Consider the following 7,756-nt stretch of genomic DNA (forward strand, 5'->3'; position numbering starts at 1 on the left):
TAGGCCAAGCCTAATTGGTCGAGTAAATAAGGTGCTAAGCTAAGAGAACTACTACTAATACTAAGAAGTATTTGCTGAAAAATAACTAGTAGACAACAAATAATACTATATATAAATAGTGCGTTCTCAAACATTACATGTCAGGGACCCCTAAATTGTATTTGTGGTATTTGGCTGTGGACCCCCATCTGAAAAGATTTATTGCCAATAACCCCATGAGTGAAGATTTGTGAATTTTCATTATTATTATTTTCTTTTTGTAGATTTTTATCCCACGATTTTGTAACCCATTTTTTCTTGGAGTTGGAGTCTGCACAATAGCATACAGTGGTGCAAACTGTAAAGTAACTATCACAGCTAGAAGGTCCTGGGTTCGATTCCCGCTGGGGACGCTGTGGGTGCTGGCGGCATGTTCTCTTCTCCGTGTCATCAGTGCCCATACCCGAGGCGGGGTTGGCGAAAGGGCCTTTCTGTGTGGAGTTTGTATGTTCTCCCCGTGTCCCCTAGGCCTAGGGTAGGTAGTAGGTACCCTCACAAAAAAACATGCAGTTTCTAAACTGCCTCCCCCCTGGCCAGCCTGATGGAGGGGAAAGGAACTGGTTGGAATAATGTGTTCCTTCCACGCTATGTCCAACCAGGGAATCTCCCCCTGTCAGGTGTAAAGGAGCAACTTGGACACTCATGCATGAGTTCAACTCCGTTGCTCTCCCCAGGTTGGCGGAGGGTGTGTATATAGAGCCAGGGATCACATTAGATAATAATAATAGGTTACAAAATGGGTTGCAAAATCGTGGGATAAAAAAAGAATCATAAGAAAAACGCCATTGACAATGAAGGGAAAATGTACATCAACTTGTCCCTAACACAAACATTAAATGCCATTAACAATAAAGAGAATTTAAAGGGTAAGACCACTTTTTTTGAGGTTTGGGTTGTGTAGTTACTTTGCCATGATGCAACTCCAAATGTGGACAAGAAATAAAGAAAATACTGCTCCAGTGATTAGAAATTGATAATTCAAAATATGCTCCTCATTGACTTACATTGTAGCTAAAACAGCTCTCAAAGTCACTCTTTTAGTACGTAAACAAACACAAACAAAGTTGATTCAGACAATATAGAGCATCACCAAAACTCATGTGGGGTTTTTTTTTCATAAAAATGTTAGATTCCTGTTGATTTTACTATTTGAAGTTCTGGATCCGGATCCACGGATCCAGGCCGGGTTTTCTTCCCAATAAAATGGACAAATCAACAGGAAGATAACATTTTTATGAAAAAATAAAACCACATGAGTTTTGGTGATGCTCAATATTGTCTGAATCAACATTGTTTGTGTTTGTTTACGTACTAAAAGAGTGACTTTGAGAGCTGTTTTAGCTTCAATGTAAGTCAATGAGGAGCATATTTTGAATTATCAATTTATAATCACTGGAGCAGTTATTTTTTATTTCTTGTCCACATTTGGAGTTGCATCATGGCAAAGTAACTACACAACCCAAACCTCAAAAAAAGTGGTCTTACCCTTTAATGTTTGTCTTTAGTTCGATGTTTGTTTTAAAAACGCCATTGACTCTAAAGATAGATATATTATGACTTGGACCCCTTTCATAGAGTTTGTGGAAAGTATACCTTTCACTTACCCTTGTATAATCTGTTACTTCACAACAAATCTGACATTGGGTGACCTCTGGTTAGAGGCCCTCAGTAAGTAGACAGTTGGATATAGCAATTTACTATTTATCTGAATGATGGATACAATGTATGTAACCTAGATACCATAGTTACCCTGATGGAAAATGCTGTTTTACTTTTTTTTCATGTTGATGACAATACTTTTGTACTTTTACTCAAGTACATTTTTGTTCTGGACTTTTACTTGTACCTGAGTGACAAATAGATTTCAAAACAATTATAAGTTTCACTATAATAGAAAACTAACACGGCTCACCAGTGCCATCTAGTGGCAGATGCCACTACCATGAAAAAACCCCACAACTCCCGTGGTGCTGTGCGTCTGGGTTACGTAATGGACAACTCCCCGGATGCGGCTGCTTGTGTGATTGACTGTACGAAGCGTAAAGAGCTCCAAAGCTAAGTGGCGGTAAGTTATAAAGTGCTTCAAAAGTCTGCTTTTTATTGCAAACTACGTATTCGGAATAATGTAACATACAGTTAATAAGGTGAACTGCGAGGTGATTACATGCCCAAGAACAGAAATGTCTGAAATGTGTGTTTACAAAGTAACTTTCAACTTGTTTGCTAACTAGTTAGCTCGTTAGCCACCTAAACTGCGCTAGTTCCTTAGCTTGACGCTAGCACTATTAGCCAGTGAGGGGAACGCCTAGTGGCTTGGGACTATCATTAAGTAGAATAACATGGTAAGATAGTTGACACCAGTAGTTGGTTTTCTCAGTTTTGGAATCCATCGATATGCTTCGACCATGTATCGACCAAGAAGAAGCAAAGTCTCTCGGGAGAGATTAAATCACAATCTATAGATGCTCGTCGATCAGCTAACGACGGTAGTTAGCTCTCGGCTGCTAAAACAGAACAACCAAAAGCGTTTTGAACTGATAAAAAAAAATGTTGTGCCTAAAAGAGTATCTTTTATCATGTTCATGAAGTGATCTGCCGTAATAGGAAATGTGGAAACGATGGCTACGGACGGTGTTTGTTACGTTGTAGTTCTGTCTGAATCAACTTTATTGTCTCATCATACAGGTTTAAAGAAGTGGGTGGAATTATTGTTTTGTACTTCCATCATTTGTAGTTTTCAGGAAATGTAAGAAGACTAGAGACGGAGCGAGAGAACAAGGACAAAAAACAGGTCCGATATTCAAAAATCCCTGATATGTCTACTGATGTTGTGAACATACCGGTATAAACATGTACAAGCAGCTCAGATATTCATGGGAATGGCAATGGTTTTAGGCAGTGTCTCGTAAAAGTAGCGAGCTTGCAGTTTTGCCATTCTTTCGCTATTGTAGTAGAATTCTGAAAAGTGAAAGTAAGCTGGTTAAGTGTCTGGGTTTTTATAAAGAAAATAAAAGCTTGTGACAAAATGACTACGCTGGATCCAGATCTGCACACAGGTTCTTTATTCCATTTCCTGAAGGGTAGGGATGGGCAATTCAGTCATCATATCTGTCGGCCGACTTTAAAATTCAATATTGACATTGAACCAATAATATATCAGATTTGGCTGATATTTTATAATAATTGTGTTTGAATATGCAGCCTTCATCATTACATAAGGCTTTTTCAGCTTCATTCACTGAGTGTTTTCTGGAGAAGCTTTCAAAAGGGTCAACAACTTGGAACATTTTATAATAACACTACAATTAAGCTGTTGATGTTGAGATATGGGCCAACATTTCAATATGGTGCATCCCTAGTTTTTTCAAATTCAGTGTTTATAAATTATATGTCTTTTTCAGAAAGGAGAAAGGACATTGGTAAATCTCGTTTAATGACCATAACAGCAATGTTGACATCGGCTATCGGTATTGGCCAGTTTAGGACATATAAGGTTTTGAGCTGCGTCCGCCAAAATATATAGTAAACAGTAGTCCTGTCATTGGCCAATTATTACATGGTCCCCTCATCGCAATTAATTGAGATAATCACAATTATTGTTGCATAATTGTAAATTGTTTACCTATTGAAAAATGTCCATACATTTTCAATTTTTTTTCAAAAATATCAGATCTACAAGCTAATGTGTCAGTGATTTCTTTGTATATTTAAAGTTATTTGTCATATCTGCCCTGTGCAATTTGTGATTACGAAGCCTAAAAGACAAACAGAAATACACATTGTAACGTTCCAATGTTCGATGCAAAAAACACAATTGTTAATCACAATTAGTTGACTTGTGACAATTAATCGTTAACTTAAATGTGTATGTGTAATGGTGATTGTTGCCAGCCCTGTCATTTGCTCATTGTCCTTTGTGTTTTCCTGTAGGTGCTGCAGACCCAGTGGTCGAAGGCAGGATGCAGACCATAAAGTGTGTGGTGGTGGGCGACGGCGCCGTGGGCAAGACCTGCCTGCTCATCTCCTACACCACCAACGCCTTCCCGGAGGAGTACATCCCCACCGTGTTCGACAACTACAGCGCGCAGATGAGCGTGGACGGCCGCACGGTCAGCCTCAACCTGTGGGACACGGCCGGCCAGGAGGAGTACGACCGCCTGCGCACGCTCTCCTACCCGCAGACCAACGTGTTCATCATCTGCTTCTCCATCGGCAGCCCCTCGTCCCACGCCAACGTGCGGCACAAGTGGCACCCGGAGGTGTCCCACCACTGCCCCAGCGTGCCCATCCTGTTGGTGGGCACCAAGCGGGACCTGCGCGGCGACGCCGAGACGGTGAAGAAGCTGAAGGAGCAGAGCCTGGCGCCCACCAGCCAGCAGCAGGGCAACGCGCTGGCCAAGCAGATCGGCGCCGTCAAGTACATGGAGTGCTCCGCCCTCATGCAGGAGGGCGTCCGGGAGGTGTTCGCCGAGGCCGTGCGGGCCGTGTTGTACCCCGTCACGAAAAAGAACGGCAAGAAGTGTGTGCTGTTGTAATGAACGAACGGTTCCCACCGGACTCTGACTTGCGGAGGGGGAGGGGAGAGAGGGGACGTCTAGATGCCTCCACCTCTACCAGTGTAGACTCTTGATTCAGCTCCTCTCTTCCTTCATTCATCTCCTGGGGGGGGATTTCATTCCATCAACACCAAAGTGACTTATGATGCCAAAACGGAGGCCACAGAGTGGATCTTCTCTCTCTTTCTAGGTCTCTTTGTCTTTTTAACTTTTGATATTTACACTTTTTTTCCTTCTCCCCAACAAATGTTTCATCTTCTAGATTAATAGTTTCTATTGCTTTGCCTTATAAAATCTCATTGCTGACTGTGCTTGTCACAAGCCATAATAATAAGCAAGCAAACCAACCAGGCTGCCCTGTTTGACTGGAGAGAAGAGATCTGCCTTTTGTTCAGGTAGAGCAATAATGACTACCTCAAACTCTCACCTCGGGTGCATCTCAACAGTTTCCCTAAATAACTTCCCACCTGACCCCCCGAATCATGCCATCGTATGCCCTTTCAGAGGTAAACGGCATGTAGAGAGGGTGAACGCAACGTTTAATTCTAAGCCATCTGGCCACAGCCAAGGTGTGACGTCTCAGAGGTAAATTCCAGTCAGTGCACAGATTAGAGGTTAAACTCCTCGAGAGCTGCAGTCTCTCCTGTGCCCGGTGTGGCGTGTGAGAGCTGCCGGTCTCTCCTTCCGCCACGCACAGTGGAGCCAATAGGCCCTGAGAGAGAGATAAGCCCTGGATCATTAAGACCAGCCAACCGTTTGCCCTTCTCCTGTAATGGAGGAGCGGGTGTCTATAATGGCCTGACGAATGAACCGCTTGCCAGTTACTTCATTTGTAAAAATGTCATTGTCAGGAAGCCTTTGGTTGCGGTGCCGCTCTGCTCTGGCTTTGTCTTAACGCTTGCAGGCTCACACTGAGTGCTGTTTAAACCACTCCTAAGCATAGCTTACTGACAGGGTAGGATCATCCAGTGACTGGTTTTGGCTAAGTAGGTTGAATTTACTCTGATGGTTGTTTTTCCCCCCACTATTGTTTTTAACCCATGAGTGTGATCATGGCCAAAGTTGAATATTTTTGTTATAACCTATGTCCAATTGATCCGTAAGATATATTGTGTTGTCTAGCTAATATACTTGGATTTGATAAACCAGGATGCATACGTCAATTACGTTTGTCCCCTTACATTTCTCTCAACAGATTATTACTCTATACAGGATTGAAATTCAAATGACCATACTTGCAACGCCATAAATAGGTTTGACTGGTATAATTGATTGTTGATAGGCTATAGCCTACTTTGTGTTGGTTTACTGATCATTTAATCTCAGAGAATCCTTAGTGCCATGACTGCCATAGCCTGGTATTAATGCAGGTTTAGTTCCTTAACTGCATCTAAAGGGCCTTTTACAAAATGGTCAGGTGCCTTTATCTAAACCAAAGACTGTAGCAGAGCCCCTCTATCAAACCCAAAGGCTCTTGTAGTGCTGCGAGTGCCGCCAGACTGCCTGTCTGTTTGATACAGGGTAAGCCAACTCTGGTTTCAGTTTCGTGTGTATTTCAGAAAGTTTATGCAATACTTCCTGTCGAAAAGAAGAAGAAAAAAAAACCCATTCCCAGACTTGTCTCGTGACACGCAGGTGCTAAACCAATGGCTCAACTCAGGTCTGAATTGATTTGCCTGGTGTGTGAAATGGGGTGCTCGTCGACGCCGCAGCCCACAGTTCTTCTGAACTAAAGTGTGGTTTACATCCCTGCGTTGTGCAGAAGCAATAAGGCTTACAGGCACACACCATAACTCGCACATAGTGTGGCAAGAACTCTTAACTGAAAAGTGCCTTGTTCGCCAGTCTGAGAGAGTTTTATATTCCATTTTATGAAAAAATTGGTTGCTTGATGATGCCCACAGCTGTCAATAACAGTAGACCTTTTTACTATACCGTGTTTTTTTTTGTCCGTTATTTCCATGTACTCAAATGAACAGGGCATACTGTTATAAGTAAACTTTTGAATGTGGCTTGTCTGTGTAAAGTATAGCGTGACACGGGTGCCAGGTTTTGTGTAACAACAATGATTCCGTTTGGTCTGAGGTCTGTGGGGAGGAAGTGTGACGTCTTAACAGATCCATATGACTTAATGTGTGGAGGGGGTGAATGTAATGCTTAATTTATGCTCTGCCGTATGCCGTGAATGGTTGATCTGCTAGCCCACAGCTTGTCGCATCAATATGTGGCGTACATACTTTATTTTGTATCTCCACACCATTCCTATCGGTCTTAAACCACTTAAACCCTATTATTAGTAACACAAACCTGAGTTACAACTGTAGTTGCATCACGTTTTTCCGTCTACACCATATTGCTTCCCCCAAAATAGCCGATTTACAAACTCATGTGAGCATGTAGAGGGTTATTTTTGGTGAATGTCCCCCCCCCCCCCCCCCCCCCCCAAAGAATGGGCATGCTGTGGTTCAAGTGGTTAAAAATGCCATGCCTCTTTTGGCCTGGTGGTGAGGAGCTATGCTGTTGAGGATCGTGGCGAGCGAGAAGACCACCCTGGCCTCTTAGAATCAAATCAATGGTGCCAAGGCATGTTGGGTCTGCTATTAACGGCTCGCGACGGAGCGTGAAAGTAGGGCTAAAGTGTACGTGTAATGTGTCAAACTGTCAACTGTGGTGAGCTTAGTGTTTCTGAACGTCACTCAGAGACGCAGTGGAAGTGGAACACACCTGTGGGGCTCTCTTTGTGTCCCGGAGCTGTCTTGTATGCTACCGTGTGCGTGGTACTACACTTTTACACTGGGAACTTGATTTGTAGAAATCTATTTGTAATTGTTTTATATATAACAAAAAGCATATTTGTATAAATGAACTAACAGTGAGATGATTTTAAATTATGCCAAATAAAAAAAAATGGTGGTCAAACCAGATTAAGTGTTTTTTTTTCTTTCTTTTTCTTTTTGTTGTTCGTTGGGTGGTGGTGGTGTTTTTACTTCCCCATCTAGAAATAATTCATGCTTTAGTTTGAGGAAGTATTTAAAGTGCTCTGTGCCAATAATGACTACACTTCTGCAGGGCTGGACGATGATGCACGCACGAAAGCCATGTTGACATCCTCTTTTTCAAATTCTAGTTTAGATGAGGAAATCCCCATACAATGTCCATTG

The 7,756-nt window shown here is 42.4% G+C and overlaps 1 protein-coding gene across 2 annotated transcripts; it reads left to right on the forward strand.

The window, feature by feature from the left end:
- The first annotated feature begins 2,050 nt into the window (after window positions 1-2,050).
- On the forward strand, window positions 2,051-7,510 carry rhogd (ras homolog gene family, member Gd). 2 transcript variants are annotated; one of them, XM_083785851.1, is made up of 3 exons: window positions 2,068-2,104; window positions 2,774-2,830; window positions 3,970-7,510. In XM_083785851.1, exon 3 carries the CDS (start codon window positions 3,999-4,001, stop codon window positions 4,572-4,574), a length of 576 nt encoding a protein of 191 aa, XP_083641977.1. In that variant the 5' UTR covers window positions 2,068-2,104; window positions 2,774-2,830; window positions 3,970-3,998; the 3' UTR covers window positions 4,575-7,510. The 2 variants fall into 2 exon arrangements, with proteins under 2 accessions (XP_083641976.1, XP_083641977.1); XM_083785850.1 differs by lacking the exon at window positions 2,774-2,830 and having other exon boundaries at window positions 2,051-2,104.
- Window positions 7,511-7,756: the final 246 nt, after the last annotated feature.

This window comes from Protomyctophum parallelum, assembly GCF_964188405.1.
Source record: "Protomyctophum parallelum genome assembly, chromosome: 16".
Classification (NCBI taxonomy): Eukaryota; Metazoa; Chordata; class Actinopteri; order Myctophiformes; family Myctophidae; genus Protomyctophum; species Protomyctophum parallelum.